Source organism: Rhamphochromis longiceps, linkage group LG4 (genome assembly GCF_057381845.1).
Source record: "Rhamphochromis longiceps isolate RC_006_pf linkage group LG4, R_longiceps_female_GT1.1, whole genome shotgun sequence".
Classification (NCBI taxonomy): Eukaryota; Metazoa; Chordata; class Actinopteri; order Cichliformes; family Cichlidae; genus Rhamphochromis; species Rhamphochromis longiceps.
In genome coordinates, this window is record NC_140560.1 from 19,927,638 (window position 1) to 19,945,692 (window position 18,055).

Here is an 18,055-nt window from a genome sequence, read left to right on the forward strand (position 1 = left end):
CAAGAGCACGCTGGCACAAGCAGAAACGGCCGAGCGTTTCTCATTTGCGAGACAAACGCTATAGGCAGCACTACTGCACATTTAAATTGAGACCCGAAGGTTTGCTTTCTTTGGAAGAATTTTTAGTTTCCTTTTTTCTTCTTTTCAGTTTCCAGTGAGACACTCCTGCAATAAAGCATGGCTTCAGCAACTGCACAAAACCTCTTTACATATTTCTGATAGAGTACATTTGACTGTGGTCTCCAAATATAGCTCTAAAATGAACAAAAACAAAGTCTGCATGTCTCCAAATTGCTAAGATTGGCTGACATTTTGTGAAAGCCTGTCATGGACTTTATCCTTACAGAGTGTTAAAAGAGCAGCTAGTAATGCTTATGTCTGACTTTATAAAATATATAGTAAATGATATGATAATCTGCTATGTCCTTGAATGAGAGGTGAAACTCACTAAATTTAATCATAGAAAAACTTTTGAGTAAATTGAATCAATTAACTCCCCTTTATCTCGTTTTCAAAACATGGGCAATTTAATAAAATGCAAACTCCAGCTGATAAAGGCAGAATTTAATAATAATAAGAAGAAATACAGGCTTGATTTGATTAAAGGTTTTAGTATTCATCACAGCTGTTTATACAGCCATTCATTTGAGAATTTATGTTTTTACAGGCAAAACTATAAGTGGCACTACCTGTATTATATTTATTTGAATATGTATTTATTGAATTCACTTACTTACTAACCCTGATATACTGTACTTCCATATATGCTTTCATGTGTTTTAATAAATCATTGCACCTAGTTCCCTAGGTTAGGTTATATGTGTGTATGAATTCAGTCACTGCATCATCACATTCAGTGATTTTATGTTACTTTGTATAATTATGTACTGCAGGATGTGACTGTGTAGTGTTTTATACACTCTCCTCCTCCTGTGCGATGGCTATTTTTGACCTTAGTGTGAAAATTACAGTGGAAAAACGCATAGCCATTAGACAGCTACCTTCGTTTTAAAATTTGCACTTTATACTGTAGCACTCTTGCTATAATTTCGCAGTCTCAAATGACCTTAACGTCATCCTTTGCTCTCTTAACTGATCCCTGTTTAACCGCACTACAAGATACTCAAGTTGTAACAAATGTTTTGCAGCGTTATACATATTTTTTCCACAGACGAATCTGTGCTTGGACATTTTAGACCCCATCCTATTCATTGCACAACAGACACTTTTTCAAAAAGCTTTTTGTATTATGAGGAAGGCCTTATCTTAAAGGCTGCTGGCATTGTTATTGAGCAAAGAGGGATTTTGGTGCGGGTGAAATATGCAAAAATATAATCCCTCAAATTTCAAATGACACTTTGAATGGGAGGGGCAGAGAGAGAGCATACAGGAGCATTTTCATATGCAAACTTTCTCTAGGAGTGCAAAAGTGAAAGTTACATTTGCTGAGACAAGCATTGCAGCACTTACAGAGCGTATACTGGAGTTTGCTTGAATCTTTTAAGAAGGTGGTTTACTTTGTTACTCTAGGTGTGCCAATGTGTGCATGCTCTTTCAGCTGGATTGCTTTTAGCCCCGCCACCCCCATTATGCACAGGGGAAGGGCTTTGTTTGGAATATTAAGAAGTTTCTTGTGTCTCAATTTTTTAGCAGTTGACTACTCAAGGACAGCAAGGGCTCAGCAGGAAACTTAAGGCACAAAGATCAGAGTTGGCAGACACTAGAGAAGGATGGACAGAGAGGCTTTTTGGACCAACAAGCAAGCGAGGCCAAGCTGCCAGAGGGCAGGACAGAGAAAACCAGCTTTGCAAACCACCCAGACAGACACATAGATAGGCTCATTGATCAATTTTCCCACAAGGCACTAGGAAATTATGTGGGATAAAAAGAGGGATGAGAGCTAAACGAGGTAGGTGGGGAGCTCACTGGCAGTTTGCCTCACTCACACATCACGGAGAGGGATACCAAGAGAGGGGTCGACAGGGAGAAAAGCAAGGGCATAATACAGCAGTTATGCAGTCAAAACAAAAAGTGTGACTGTCTGATGGCAAGGACACTGGGCAGATTCACTTCTATTGGTTTGAACACTAGTTGACCCAGGCGTCATTCATCCGTACTGATGGATTCTTCCTCCAGCAGCTGAAGCCCTCTATGCACTGTATCACAGACAGTAGATGAGGTTGTGACACACGCTACAGCTCCGGCTTTTCTGAAGGCAAATTAGATGGGATAGTGTTTGTCACAGACATGCTGAGAGGAAGACGTGCGTATGATTACGAGTTTTTGTAAAGAAGTCCCGGCTTACTGGACTACACTTTAAATGTAAAGATGCACTGAATGTGTGTAGCCGTATATGACTTAACATGGTTTGTTCTCACAGAGACGAGCTATGTCCTCAATAGAATATCCACACACACATGCATGCATGCACATATGCAGGCAAAATGAGGGAATATCGGACAAAGAGTGACTCCCACGGTTTGGATGAGCACAAACACACAATTTACAGCAACAGTTTACAACAACAGTCTTCTCAAAGTGCGTTGCATTGTAACATAGAGACGCTTTAGTTTATCTGGTGCACTTCTTTAATGGAGTCCTACATTTTCTATTGATTATGTAAAGTCCTGCAAGCCCTTACACACACACAATGTGGGAGAGATGTGCTACTTTTAGAAAAGAAATAAGAACCACACAGAAATAGAATTTGGTTGCTGAATTATTTACACAAATAGGAAGCCAAATTGTCATCACACAGGCCACTTTTTTCCTGCAGTCGTTACACATTACACTGCACAGGAAAATGAAATAAAAGCATTAAGCTTAGAATTCATATTTCATGTGCAGTTCTAAGACATCGCAGCACATATGTGAGACTAAATCTCAGGGATTTTAACAAAAACTGATTCTGTGTCTGCTGAAGTACAGCTAAAAATCACAGTGTTTGTGTTATCAAAGTAATGTGCAAAGATTTTAAGCGTATAGTTTGCTAGAATAGCAGGAAATAGCTGAAGCAATTTATTGAACTGTGTAAGCATACGTAAGGCAAAAACAGACTTTGTACAATTCTAACACAGTTGCAGTTAGTACCTGGTATGACCAGCTTTTTTCTGCAACACAACCTGGACTCTCTCTCAGCTTTCTAGTCATTTCTTTAAGTAGTCTCCTTAGGAATAGTTCTCCGGGCTTCTTGAGCTCTTCTTTGGATGTCTTTTGTTCTGGTCTCCGTCAAAATGATGCCACAGTCCTTTAATAATGTTGCGGTCTGGGCTCTGGTGAGGCCAATAGATGATAAATGAAAATGAAGCCAGTGCCAGTCCTTTGATTTTCAGATGGTGAATCAAAACCTGACTTTCAGTTCACCTGCTGCTGTAGATAGTTTTTATGTCCAGTTGAGATGTGATATAAGTTTGGGGTTAATAACGTTTTGGAATCATCATGTTGATCTAAAAATGCTGTGATACCTTTTAGTCTGTTATTTTTGTCATTTTTTTATGATTCAACTACAGAAATATGAACAAATTATGTGTTTTGGAACAGTTCAGTAACAAATTGGCTAAAAAAAAGGTTTTTTGCTATGTTTTCACAGGTAAGTGTTGCGTAGCTTAACAAGCAAGAGAAACATTCTCCTGAAAATGACAAGGTACAAGGACTGGACTGAAAATGAGTAAAACAGGAGCCAGGGTCCAAAACAATAATAAATAAATAAATATTAAAGTTAAAAAAAACTTTCAGAAAGCCCTGTGAAGTATTGCTCAAGACCACTTTGAAAAATCACAAGAAAATGGCCCTTGGAAGCACGATGTAAAGAAGTGAGAGGAGGCTGAATTTATGCTTAAAGATGTGTAGAATTTATGTGATATTTTCAAAGAAAAGTAAATGCATTGGGTTCTAAAACACTGTTCTGACTGTTCGCCCTCCCAGTCTTCATGGGTTTTACCTTCAGTTAGTAAAAGCTCTTTTTAAGCTCAGTTAGTTTACAGCACAGGTGTCGAACTCCAGGCCTCGAGGGCCGGTGTCCTGCAGGTTTTGGATGTGTCCTTGATCCAACGCAGCTGATTTAAATGGCTAAAATACCTCCTCAACATGTCTCAAAGTTCTCCAGAAGCCTGGTAATAAACAAATCATTTGATTCAGGTGTGTTGACCCAGGGTGATATCTAAAACCTGCATGTCAAGAACATGTGTAAATATTTTTGAAACTTATTTTCTGGACACATGCTTTCTTCTCAGTGCTCATGAAGATTACAAAGAATGAAGTATTTTATGGAAATTATCTTTCAGTCCTCTGAGCAAGTGCATAACCACATACAGACACAAATATTTTGAAATTGTAAAACAGATTTGTGCAGGGAATAAGTCCTTGAAGAATTCTAAGTAGCAGACATACAACCTGTTGACAGGTTAAATATTTTGCAAATTATAATTACTCTCATCTTCAAGACTGCACCTGTAAAATGTTCAGATGCTGCAGTCAGCAGGGAGTCCAAAAGTAAGTAAGAAATGTACAGATTTTTTGCATTAGAGCTCACCATTTTTATGAATCAAATGTTTATTTATGTTTTTCTTTCTTAAGACGGTTTCTACTTTAAGTAGTGGAAATGTGGCGCAAGTGTCATTTTGTTGCTGGATTCCATTACGAAAACAGACAGAGAGACGGAAAAAAAAATCAGGGAGACAAACGTGAGGATCCTGAAGTGTTTTGTCAAAAACGAAGACCGAGAGCTCGATAAAGGCGGAAAGCCCTGAATAGAAGAAAAAAATAGGATGAAAGAGGAGGGCAAATGTCTGACGAAATGCGTATTGACACAGAGGGACAGGCATAAAAATAGGTAGAGACGTGGAAAAGAGGAGAAGGGAGAAGATGAGAAGAGAATAAAGACATAGAGGAGGCCCTGTCCGCATCCTAAGAAGATTAAACGTACAGCGAGGGGAGAAGAAGATGCTAAAGGGAGAAAAAGACAGAGACAGAACATCCTCAGTCACACGCAGACCGTCTCTGCGTGGGTTACATTTTGAGTTAATACTGCACATGTAACAGCTTTAAAAGAACAATCAAATTAAATGCTGAAGTTCAATAACAGCATGCCTCCCTTCTTTTCTCCTCAAAGCATCCTTGATGTCAGCCTCTGTTAGCGCCCGCCCTACATGATTAAGGAGTGACATGACGATGCAACAGCTAGCGCTCTGGAATCAGCTGGGCGTGAGTCAGCCGCCTGCTGCTTCGCTCCCTGGGGAGAGAAAGGTTCAGGGTCACTATGACAAAGAAAGTGAAATCAAACCAATGCTGAGTCACTGCACATGTCAGTGCAAATGATGCTGATACTGCTGGCGTTCATGGGTTGGAGGTGAGGTGTCCACGGGGTGTGAGGGAGTTGTTTTGCATGTAATGAAGGAGTATGTTGTAGATGTCTAGACTGTGCACCGAGAAGCGATTGTTTGGGACGGCTCAGCACATACGGTAGGTTGAGACACGGTGCGTTGGCATAGCTTCTGTCCATCTTCCCCTGTCTTGGTTTTGTTTACAGTCCAAACATGCTTTCGTCTTCCTCACTTCTTTTCTCTCTGCAAGTTCATACCATGCCTCTGTTCTTGGCTCTCACTTTGCTAACACAGAACCTCGGGGCACATTCTTTAGTGGTGCTATGGGAGCGATACACAAACACGTAAACACACACTCTCTTGTGTGCACGCACATTTTTACACGCAGAGGCCTGATTGATTTTTCATTGCCTGCCGAGGTGTAATATGTCCCAGAGTGTTTGCATTTGTTTGACGTTTCTTTTTTTTTGCTTTTTCGCTAGTAGGGCGCAATTGTCCATCATTTGGTAGGAATGAAAATAAAAAGTAGAGAACAAAAATAGAAGACAGAGAAGAAGTGACAGCTGGGAAAATGGAAATGATATTGAGAATGAAGAGTTACAGAATGCAAAGGGAGAAAAAACAATTGTAACCCAAAGGGGACAAGATACTTATTTCAAAGAAGAAATTGGTGCATAGATGGGGAAACAATGTAGAGAAGGCAGACTGACTTTTTAAAAATGCTTCTGTGAACACATTGTTCTGATATTATTTCTCCATATTTCATTGTTACCCAAGAGAGAAGTGCCTAAGCAATAGCCAAAACAGTGGAGCGGCGCAAGTAGGATGGAGAGAGGGATTCAGATTAATGGATAGTGGATGTAGAATAACAAACAAATAAAGAAGTGTTTCACAGTTAAGAGTTTCTTTAAAGTACATTCCCAATTTCTCAAGCACTATAAATTCTTATGCATCGCGTTATTTTTCCATTTGTAGGTTTGGTGTGTGATGCATTTGATTAAAAATGAGGTTCGCTTCTGTACGTGGTAGGTTGCATGACAGGTTTCACACAGAAAAACATGTTACAGAAGTTATTATTAATGCTTTTCTGTGAACAACTTATCATAGCTTTTGAACACAAATTGTCCCCATTGTGTCCAGAGGCCCACACATTATTAGAAAAGATCATCCCCTCTGTTTTCTCCACAGATCATCCAATAGGGATAACAGATCTTATCAGATCATCTAAGTAGTGTAGTGTCACACCTTTGTGACGGGAAATTCAGAGTCAGCATTTGATATTCTTTAACACAGTGCGAACTCTCTTAGAGAAGCTTTCATGTCATTTCTTAGTACTTTCAAAGCTCTTCTTTGGATGTTGGCTCCTTTTTTTTGTTCTCTATCAAGATGATCCCATACTACTTCAGTAATACTGAGGTCAGTCCATGACTAATAGTGATCCATTGTGCGTTCTTACATCCAGGTATGATTTTACTGCATTTGTAGTGTGTTTGGCCATTGTCATATTGACAAATGAATCCATTGCTTTCCAGATGATATTTAATAGTGGTTTAAATGAGAGATGGACCAATCCGATATTACATATCGGTCCATACTGACCTAAATTACTGGATCGGATATTGGAGAAAAATAAAAAAGGAATCCGATCCATTAAATATCACAAAAGCACCTCACAACACTTGCGACATGGCGTAACCCAGCTCATAACCTTAGCACATCGGCGGAATATGCGTCACGTGATAGAGCGGCTGTGGCGTGCCAGACCTGTTGGCGGTCTGGTTGAGCATTTGGAGCCTCGCTACATGCTTCCAAACCGGCATTTCGTCTCAGAGAAAGCTATCCCAGAGAAGTAAAGCAAGTGTGTAAGTTCATCTCTGAATGTTTGTAAAGCATTGCCACGTTAGGCTTAGCCATATGGAGCAACTGCCTCTCATTCTCTCCCTCTCCTGTTGCTACTTCAATCATGAAATGGATCAATGATCAGCTGATCGGCTTTTCTGTCGTGACTCCCATCTCTCTTGTTTGTTTATCGCCCATTTTGCGCCAGAAAGAAGAAACCATCGGCTGAACAACAGCAGAATGTTTAAGCTTGATGCACTGTTGTTAGTATTTATTTAGTATTACTTTCTACAGGATCCTTTTCTATGTAGCTGACAGCTGGTAACTGTGCAGGGGCGGGTCTAGGAAAGTTTTTCCAGGGGGCCAGGTAGGGCATTAACAGGGAAAGGGGGGCACAAAGACATGCTTTTCTTTCTTATTCTCATGTCTAGCTTTTAATAAATAAATATCTGAATCTTACACAATTTTTCATCTGATGTAAAATGTATAAAAATCCATTATTGTATATAGGAACTATTAAGTCTAATATATACCTAGTAAGCTGTAGCACTTTTTCCTTTGGGAAGGTACCATGTGTGCAGTCTGCAATTCTTTTGAAGAAAGATGTTGAATCTAGTTAATTATTGTGGAAAAATTATTGATTTCTGTGCATTTTCTTTTACACGTGTATTAAATTAAAGTCGATTATGTCAATTAAGCATTATGAGGTGGAGGGTGGTTCCTTTTTTTTTTTTTTTTTTTTTTTTTGCTGGTAACCCTATTAGTCAGGTTGCTCAATATTTCCGCTAAGTACTCTTTAAAATACCAGAATAGGAAGGACGGTGTAGGTTTAAGTTTATTAGATTGATCAGTATTGCTGAACTATGAAATATTTTGGGTGCAGTGTATTTTTTGCATACAGGTATGACAGAATAGCTTTAGTTTTGTTTAGTTGAGTATGAACTTATACTAAATGTAGCAAGATATTAAAAAAAAACTTTTATTGATTATAAAATACGCTATATCGGATTTATATCGGTATCAGCAGATATCCAAATTTATGATATCGGTATCAGACATAAAAAAGTGGTATTGTGCCATCTCTATTTTAAATCGGATGGTACATTTCTGCATTTATAATTCCAGTAATTCTTTGACAAGCTCCCCAACAATGCTGTCTGAAATGCATTGCTCCCCTAGACAATGACAGCCTCTGTGTTTACAGATGGCTGTAGACACTCCCTGTTGTACCTCTCTCCTGACCTCTTCTATCTATACTGGTGACGACTTGAACCAAGAACCTTTTTTTTTTTGTGTGTAATTTGGCATGTCTCAGCCTTTCCTCCCTGTTTCCCTTTGCATCTCTTATGACACTTTAGCCAACAGTAGCTGGACATATTGAAGAGACAGATGCATGTCCGGTCACGGCAGATGGCCGCCCCTCCCTGAGCCTGGTTCTGTCTGAGGTTTCTTCCTGTTAAAAGGGAGGTTTTCCTTCCCACTGTCGCCAAAGTGCTTGCTCATAGGGGGTCATATGATTGTTGGGTTTTTCTCTGTATGCATTATTGCATTACAATATAAAGTGCCTTGAGGCGACTGTTGTTGTGATTTTGCGCTATGCAAATAAAGTTGAATTGAATTGAATTGAATGCATGTCTTGGATGCTGTTTAAAGTCTTTGTTTGACTTTTCATGTCCTATTGATAGCCTGGCATTTCTTCTTTTGAACTCTACTTGTCCAGTTTCCTCAAAATTTTTAGGGAAACACCAATCACAAGCCCAAGATAAGCAAATATTTGTCTCATTAGCTCTCTGGGAATCACCTTTTTAATGCAAAAAAGAAAAGAAAAGAAAGATACCATTTAATGCCCGCCAAACTGTTATTTTTTATGTTTGTTGTGACTTTAGCTAAAGAAATGGAAACAAGTTCTGTTTATGACAAGCTACTACTAACAAAGTGCCTAAAGATACAATTTGAAATTGATTCTTTGTTCATTTATCTATTATCTGTAGACACACTGGTGCTGTCATGGTCCTGGGTCGTTGACCCAGCGTTTTGTGTTTTGTGACTATTTCCCTCTGTTCTAGTTATTCTGTGTCCTCCCCCCTTGTGTCCGGTTCGGGTTCTAGATTTCCTGTTTTACTTTGTAGGTCTGTGTCTCGTTATGCCCATTAAGTTCCAGCTGTGTCCCCTCCTGTGTGCCATTTCCTCATTACCTGGTGTGTGTATTTATAGTTGGTGTCTGCCTGTGCTCCTTGTCGGGTCGTCTGCACTCATCCGTGTATTTCTGCGTATCTCTGCATTCATCTGCGTTCCATGGTGTCCTGTCTCTGCGTCCCTCTGCCCCGCACCCCCTTTGTACGGTCTCAGGTTTGCTATTTAGTTTCTCCCAGTTTAGGTTTCCGTTTGTAAAGTACTCATACCTCGTTGCCTGTTTTTGTCACCACCACCTTTGTAAATAAAACATCACTCGTATCATCAGTTTGCTGCATCTTGGGTCCTCCTTTTCCTCCACACCACACGGCTCCCTCCGCCAGCCGTGACAGTACGACCCGACCAAACATGGACCCAGCAGCATCCGCACCGTCCCAGGAGTTTCGGGAGGAAGTGATCGACAGCGTCTCCAGGTTGGTCAACCTGTGGCTGGAGCATGAGGAGGAAGAGCTTCACCACGCTGTAGAAGCTAGGCTACAGCAGCTGATGTCTGCTCACTGCTGGCTACTCGACTCTCTTCACCCGCTCGCACAGGACTTCATCCTTAACGAACTTCACCTCCACCCTCCAGCCGCTACCGCTTCCCAACCCAGCCCGGCGGTGAAGATTTTGCCCGGCCCGCCGGAGGTTTTGCCCGGCCCGCCGGAGGTTTTGCCCGGCCCGCCGGAGGTTTTGCCCGGGAGGAAGCGACGATCGCGCCGTCGGCGCGTCGCCCCACAGCCGGAGGTTGGGACTTCGGAACTGCCGGCTGTGGTGAGTGGAAAAGACACTCCGTCTGTTTCGCCAGCTCGCATGACTGTTTATTCCAGGGCTGTGTTTGTTGAGCCAGCTGCCCAGCCGGTAGCTCGGTTAGCTGCCCTGCAGCCGCTACCTCAGTTAGCCACTCAATCTCCACCTCCATTACAGTCACAGCCAGACCTATTAGACACCTTGTTACAATCCGTGGCTCAGTCAATAGCTCAGTTGGCAAGAGACTCATCAGCGTTATTACCAGCTCAGCCACCATCTTCACCAGCTCCGCCTGTACTACAAGTCCAGTCCATCCAACCGGAAAAGCACTGTTTTTCACCTGTTCATGTCAAGCAGAGAGACACACCACATAACGCAGTAGTCAGTCCGCAACAGCTGGCCAGCCCAGAGACTGTGACGCACTCCAGGGCCTCCCCAGAGGCTGGGTCCCAGCCCCCGGCCGACTCTGGACCCCTGGAGGTTAAGAAGCCAGCTGAGGACTGCATCCGGCTGTCGCTGCCTGAGCTGAGTCGATGCTCTGTGCAGCTGCAGTCTGCTTTGTGTTTGCCAGAGGCCCGTGCGCCTGCTGGTTCTGATCTGTTCCTGCCAGAGGCCCGTGCGCCTACTGGCTCTGTTCTGTGCCTGCCAGAGGCCCGTGCGCCTGCTGGTTCTGAACTGTGCCTGCCAGAGGCCCGTGCGCCTACTGGTTCTGACCTGTGTGTTCCAGGGGCCCCGGTGCCCACTGGTCCAGAGACTGTTTTCGCTGGGGGGCCCGAGGAGCCCGTCCAGCCTCCTGCTTCGCCTGCTGGGGGGCCCGAGGAGCCCGTCCAGCCTCCTGTCTCGCCTGCTGGGGGGCCCGAGGAGCCCGTCCAGCCCCAAGACCCATCATCGCCACCAGCTGCAGCCTCTGTGTCTCCATCCTCGCCAGCTGCGGCCTCTGTGTCTTCACCCACGCCGTCGCCTGGTCCAGCCACTACTTCACCCACGCCTGGCCCGGCTTCAGCTTCTGCTTCACCCACGCCTGGCCCGGCTTCAGCTTCTGCTTCACCCACGCCTGGCCCGGCCTCTGCTTCTGCTTCATCCTCGCCTGGCCCGGCTTCTGCTTCACCCACGCCTGGCCCGGCTTCAGCTTCTGCTTCACCCACGCCTGGCCCGGCCTCTGCTTCTGCTTCATCCTCGCCTGGCCCGGCTTCTGCTTCACCCACGCCTGGTCCGGCCTCTGCTTCTGCTTCATCCTCGCCTGGTCCGGCTCCAGCCTTCGTGTCTTCAGCATCGCCTGGCCCGGCTCCAGCATCCTCGTCAGCATCGCCTGGTCCGGCTTCTGCTTCAGCATCCTCATCAGCTGCCTCGTCTGGTCCAGCCTCTGCTTCGGTCTCGTCTGGTGCTGCGACGGCCACGCCACCTTCGGGTCCCAAACTGCCGCCTCGACATCGGCGGTCATCTGCCAGGCCGCTGGTGGAGCGTCATCGTCAACATGGACGACCTCCTAGACGCCGCCGCTGCCTTCCGCGCGGTCGGCCTCCAGACTTGTGTCATCGCCGCCGTTGCCGTCCGCACGGTCGGCCTCCAGACTTCTGTTATCGCCGCCGTTGCCGTCCGCACGGTCGGCCTCCAGACTTCTGTCATCGCCGCCGTTGCTGTCCGCACGGTCGGCCGCCTGAACGGTTTCCCTGTTGCCGCCGCTGCCGTGTGCACGGGCGGCCCCCTGAACTGCCTCCACTCCGCCACCGCTGCCTTCCGCTCGGTCGGCTTATGGATCTGCGTCGCCGACGTGGCCGGCCTCAGAAGATAAACTGTCCTGGACTTCTGAGCTGTGAGCCTCTGGGCCGGCCTCCTGAACTGTGTTTTGTCCTAGTACTCCAGCATGTGTGTTTTTGTTTTGGACAATTCCCTCGGTCCGCTGGAGCTTGTTTTGTTCGGTGTTGGTCCCTCCGTCCTGGGCCCCCGCCGCCCGCCCTGGGTTGGTCGTCTGTTTTTGTTTTGGGCTGTCTGGTGCCAGCCCTTGGAGGGGGGGTACTGTCATGGTCCTGGGTCGTTGACCCAGCGTTTTGTGTTTTGTGACTATTTCCCTCTGTTCTAGTTATTCTGTGTCCTCCCCCCTTGTGTCCGGTTCGGGTTCTAGATTTCCTGTTTTACTTTGTAGGTCTGTGTCTCGTTATGCCCATTAAGTTCCAGCTGTGTCCCCTCCTGTGTGCCATTTCCTCATTACCTGGTGTGTGTATTTATAGTTGGTGTCTGCCTGTGCTCCTCGTCGGGTCGTCTGCACTCATCCGTGTATTTCTGCGTATCTCTGCATTCATCTGCGTTCCATGGTGTCCTGTCTCTGCGTCCCTCTGCCCCGCACCCCCTTTGTACGGTCTCAGGTTTGCTATTTAGTTTCTCCCAGTTTAGGTTTCCGTTTGTAAAGTACTCATACCTCGTTGCCTGTTTTTGTCACCACCACCTTTGTAAATAAAACATCACTCGTATCATCAGTTTGCTGCATCTTGGGTCCTCCTTTTCCTCCACACCACACGGCTCCCTCCGCCAGCCGTGACAGGTGCATCCCTTTTTTGTGCTCGAAGAATTCATAAGTTAGTGTTAATTTGCTAAACAAACAAAGAAAAACTAAATACACTATATATATATATCATTGAAAATAAGTGAAAAAGCAGCCAATGTCCAAAGGAAGAGTTTGAAAGAACTTCAGAAAGCCTGGGGAACTATTGTTGAAGTTGCACAAAAGCTTAATTAACTCATTGGGGCCAAAATATAAAGAAATGAGGTATGACACAAGACTTTGAATAATACTCTACATCAGGTGTTGAGCTGGAGCATCTATGCTCACTAAGTCATAAAACTTCTGATGCAAAATAAAAGAAAAAAACAAACAGGTACAATCATTTATTATTTTTGCCTTTAGTCACACAAAAAACACTGCATTCCTTCTGGCACTTTTAAAGGTGTGAGCCCTGATAGTCAATGCTCCTTCTTAGCATTATCACCAAAACATAACCCTTCTTCACACATACAAGCTGCTGCAAAACCTGTTTGTAGTTAGCTGCTCGCCTCAATCCAATTAAAGCTGTTATTACCTTTGATTCCCATTCATTCCTTTCTCTGGTTATGTAAGCAGTCTTCTGTACTGCTGAGTTTGTGTTTTTTCATTTGCACCCCCCTCCCCACCAACCGACCCCAATGGAAATTGCTGCACTGAGCTAGTAGTTATGTTGTTTACATAAAAGCTACATTTTTCTTGTTGCCAGTCTAAATCATCAAAATACCAAGCATGAAATCTTAGTAACATCTTTTCCACTCATTCACTCGCTCAACTGGGTCACTCCCTCAGCTCTGGTGTGTCTCATTAAACTCTCATATATGTTCAGTCCAGTTTCCAGTCACTTGTCACGGTATTTTGCATGCCTCACCGGCTCTCACTGGCTGTTGTCGGTCTAGGAAGCAGCTTCATCGACTCATGTACATGATAAAACAAGTGGAGTAACGAAAATGATGGATATGTAAGGAAGCTAACGTGCGTTCCTGAAGGGGACGTCTTCACTGTGAACAAAACATTTACGAGTATGCAGCAGCAGCCGCAGTCAGCCGTTTCCATTGTTTCCATCCTAGAGCAGCTTCAGGTTATGCTAAGTGAAACGTCTTTGCTTTGAACAAAGCACATGAAATGCTTTCTTTTTTATGTTTACTACAAGAGTGAATTTACTCCTGACTTCTGAGTGTCTAAAGAACCACTGCATAATTTTTGTTTTGGATGTCCTAATAACAACCCTTTGTATGAGCAAGTTTGTACAATATAACTCAGGAGTAGGCAACTCCAGGCCTCGAGTGCCGGTGTCCTGGAGGTTTTAGATGTGTCCATGATCCATCACAGCTGATTTAAAGGGCTAAATGACTCCTCAGCATTTCTTGAAGTTCTCCAGAGGCCTGGTAATGAACTAATCATTTGATTCAGGTGTGTTAACCCAGGGTGCGATCTAAAACCTGCAGGACACCGGCACTCGAGGCCTGGAGTTGCCTACCCCTGATATAACTAAACTTAGCAAACACTGACTAACAAAATATAGCTTCTGATGGATTTAATGCAACGGGCACTGAAACAGCCTGTTTTGGAAAACTACAGCTTATCCAGGCATTATAAAAGTAAATTATGTGTCAAAAATGAAATACACATTCTTGGGGCAAATCAGGCCTATTTTAACTTGTTAAAGTTGCTTACACTAACTTGCTTTTACTTGCATGCCATCAAAGAGATTGAGATCCCCAAGGCCTCATACATGTAGGGCTGTCTGAGTCCTAGGGACTTTATATCTAGCCCTGTGTGAGTTAGAATAATCCTTTAATTGTCCCACAAGGGGAAATTTGGTTGTAACAGCAGCCAGAAAGACACATATACAAACAAACAGTACACAGGACAGAAACATACACAATTTTTCTTACATATTTACATATGGACAATGGTTACTATAAACAGAGTACTGTAAAAGTATATTGGTTAAAGTATAATCACTGTGCTGAGAAGTGCAATGATGTCACAAACAGGAGGACTTTCTGTGCGTGGGAAAAAATAAGAAGTAAACGTGGCACCTCTGGACTCACGTCAAGAGTGATCGCAGCAGGAGTGGAGAGAGGAAGTATAAAGTTGATAAAAAGTGATGTTCCGTGTAATTAAAAAATAAAAGTGTGGGTTCTCTGGACCTCACCATGAGAAGCTGGCTTATCTAAAAGAAAAGTTTCGCAGATTTTAAAATGAGGAGTACAGGAGGATTAACCATGACCAAGCAACTGCGATCTTAAAATTAGATTTACAATTCTCTCTTTTCTCTGCTCATTTTGCTGTGTTGGATTGAAGCCCTGAGGAAGTTGGTGGACTATACTGAGTCACTGCTTCCATATTTGGACTCTGTCAAGTCCGGCTGGGAGAGAATTGCATTATTGGCAAGGGTGTACTTCCTCTTCTCTGTTCCACTCCTCTCAAGAGTGGTAGAAACCCTCATTCAGCAAAGAGTTGATTAGTTAGGTAATAATAATGATTTAAGTGATTTAACTATGATTCATATTATGTGACTGAGCTTCTAAATTGCTTAAATAAAAGCTCCTATCTGCATTTAAAGTCTAAACTTGTGGACACTCCCTTCTTGAGTCTTTGTTTAGCAGTAAAGGCAAAACTTGTGTATGAGTATTACAGATTTTAATGGTTTTTACAGGTTGTTCTAGTCCATAAAACAGATTCCTGGGGCCTGTTTTCCTGGCTTTGAAAGTACATTTTAACGAGAGCAGCGATCATAAGGAGCAGAGGCGTGGCTGCTGATTGGACTATTAGAGTTGTTAGTTAGTTGCATCAGCAGAGGATACTGAGGTTGGCATCCAGACGCACGCAGAGCTAAGCGTGTCTCAGTCTAAGTAAGTTTCTGCATAGCCTATTATTCATAAGACCAGAAATTCTGACCCTTTAAAAAGAGATCTGGTCCAGACTTCCTGTACATGGGTAACTGGGCTCTAACAATACCACACACAGACACACTGTTAAATCTTAGTACCAAAGAAAGTAAGTTCAGTCAGCATCAAGGTTTATAAGAACAAAAGATTTTAAGCTCATTTTGTGAAGGGAACAAATACAGAAGAGAAGACAGAAAATAAAGACTTAAGAGGATAGAGCAACACAACTAAAGGAACATAAGCTGACGGCTTAAGATATTAGAAGAAGGGAAAGGCTGGGAAAGACTTTTAAAATTGCATTACAGTGATTAAAACACACATACATTACATACCCCCCACCAACATATGCATAGTGTGTGAGCTCATTTTTATTCATCACATGCATGAAGTAATTATATTAATGTGTGAAGATGGTTTGTCCTCTTACTGTATGTGCACGCTGTCTGGCAAAGCAGGTGAAACCAGCAGTGCGAAGCACCCCGCAGGGTGAAAAACTGGCTTTTTAAAATGAGAAGAAACAGGAAACAATATAGAGGGAGACTGAGGTTAAATAGCGTGCTGCCAGGCGGCACTGGAAACACATTACTATCTTTACTTGCAAAACAGTAATTTACCGTCGTAATTATATTGGCACTGTTTTGAAGTTGTTTTTTTAGATACTGTTGGGTGAGTCATCATTTTCAATATATATATAAAAAAGGTGTCATGTGCCTTGGCAGACTCAGGCAATAATAAACATATTCACTCTGTCATACATCTTAAGACTCATACAGTCAAACTGCAACAGTAGCTCAGCTGGAAAAATGTATTTTTATCTTCATTTTCATTGATAAATTACCCCAGCGGAACGATGCCTTCACTTCTGATGTGTTGCATATATGCAGTGAATGAGTCAGCTGCTGTTAGTGAGTCAGTAACCTGTGAAAAAAAATGTTTATGTGATTATTTATTTCCTAGTTTTTATGCATACCTTGCTGAATAATGGTAAACATGCATACTGTATTACGTTATGTGTTCACAGAAAAGTGAAAATAGTGCAGGACTGTGTTACAGTGTAATTTCAGGATGACAGGCTGAGACTGACAATACCTTTCCAATAATCATACTGAATAATGCAAATGATTCAGCAATAAGGAACAACTGCAATGAAGTTACTATTTCTTTGTGGTGTTTAAGGGTTCTTTAAACACAATACTTTTGAGAAACTGATGCGTGTCGTATATTTGTTTCTTCTTTTCCTTTTTTTAAAATGTCCTTAATATCGGAAGCCCTGTTTGAAACATCCATTAAGGCCTAAATGTGTATAGGTGTGTATTTCTCCTCAGCTGCAATGCTCCTTAACCCCAGTCTTGTTAATACGTGGTTCGAGAGGATTAGCATCATGGTGATCCTGCTCAACTGTGTGACACTGGGCATGTACCAGCCCTGTGAGAACATCGATTGCACCTCGGACCGCTGCCAGATACTACAGGTAAGCTGGCCTGCTGTGTTTATGTGTGCACATGTGTGTGCACTGAGGATGAGATGGAACTAAATTTTCAATTATTTGCCACAAATTCAAAGCAGCTCATGTATCGCTTCCTATTGCTATTCATCAAGCTGTGATTCATGCACACTACAGTTTTTTTTTTTGTTGGTTTTTTTCCCTTCTGTAATGTTTATATTTTCTCCTACTCTCTGAGCAGGGAAATGGGATTCAGTTTGTTTAAAAATAGTGCTGTGGAGCCACATGTGAATTTGTCAGTTCAAGAATTGAAGAATACATATGGGAAGAAAAGTGCCAGCTGTTTGAATTGTACATGCTCAAGTAGGGAAATTAGCTTAGTTTGGAAAAATATGGTGTTGATCAGAATTATTAAGCAGAAAATACACAAAAACAGCAAAAGAATTGATCCACAATAATATTACTACACTCTAATAAACAGTGCACACTAAAAGAAATAACAGGTGGCAAAAGAAACCGAGTTTTGATGCAGTAGAATGTGAAAGTGAAATGCTTGTTGAAGCTGTCCTAGAGAATAATAATAATAATAATACATTTTATTTATAGGCACCTTTAAGAAAAATGGACTAAGACAGAAATAGATATTTCACTGGTACCAAAGGAAAAACCTCTAAAATTGCTTTTTTAGTGATGGCTTATTATGGGATAAATCATCTAACCCATGAATAGACACGTTTGTCAATGTAAGGCTGTGTTAGTGTTGCTTTGCTGTTTGGACACTGAGCTGATCCTGTTTAGACTCTACACTCTCTTATAGGAACATTAGACTTTGGCTCTTCTCCTTATAACATAGCCCAGCAGTGTTTTATATTTTGTTAAGCAGTGTTGATGTTATTGTGTTGTACTGTAGATCAAACCCATTGTCTCCATATGAAGATATAGTTTGAAAAGTATGTAACACCTCTGTAACAAAGTAACAATTTCCTGTTCACAGAGAAATAAGCTTAGTTTTTATACTTATGAGCGTTGAAGCTCAGGTCGAGCAGTTTGGAGCCAATTTTAGAGAGGCAAGGCTGAGATGGGTTGGATGTGCAGA

General features: G+C 42.7%; 2 protein-coding genes across 2 annotated transcripts in view; both read left to right on the forward strand.

Annotated features, from left to right (window-relative positions):
• LOC146671453 (voltage-dependent T-type calcium channel subunit alpha-1I-like) overlaps nucleotides 1-18,055 on the forward strand; it is a 164,008-nt gene that overhangs the window by 37,205 nt on the left and 108,748 nt on the right. Inside the window, exon 2 of the mRNA XM_085403655.1 lies at nucleotides 16,875-16,986. Within this exon, the coding sequence (XP_085259781.1) occupies nucleotides 16,875-16,986 (112 nt within the window). The remainder of the gene's footprint in view (nucleotides 1-16,874; nucleotides 16,987-18,055) is intronic.
• Nucleotides 9,702-12,607, forward strand: LOC146671454 (uncharacterized). Its single transcript, XM_085405173.1, has 4 exons — nucleotides 9,702-10,106; nucleotides 10,353-10,694; nucleotides 10,773-11,625; nucleotides 11,698-12,607. Exons 1-4 carry the CDS (start codon nucleotides 9,702-9,704, stop codon nucleotides 12,141-12,143), a joined length of 2,046 nt encoding a protein of 681 aa, XP_085261299.1. The 3' UTR covers nucleotides 12,144-12,607.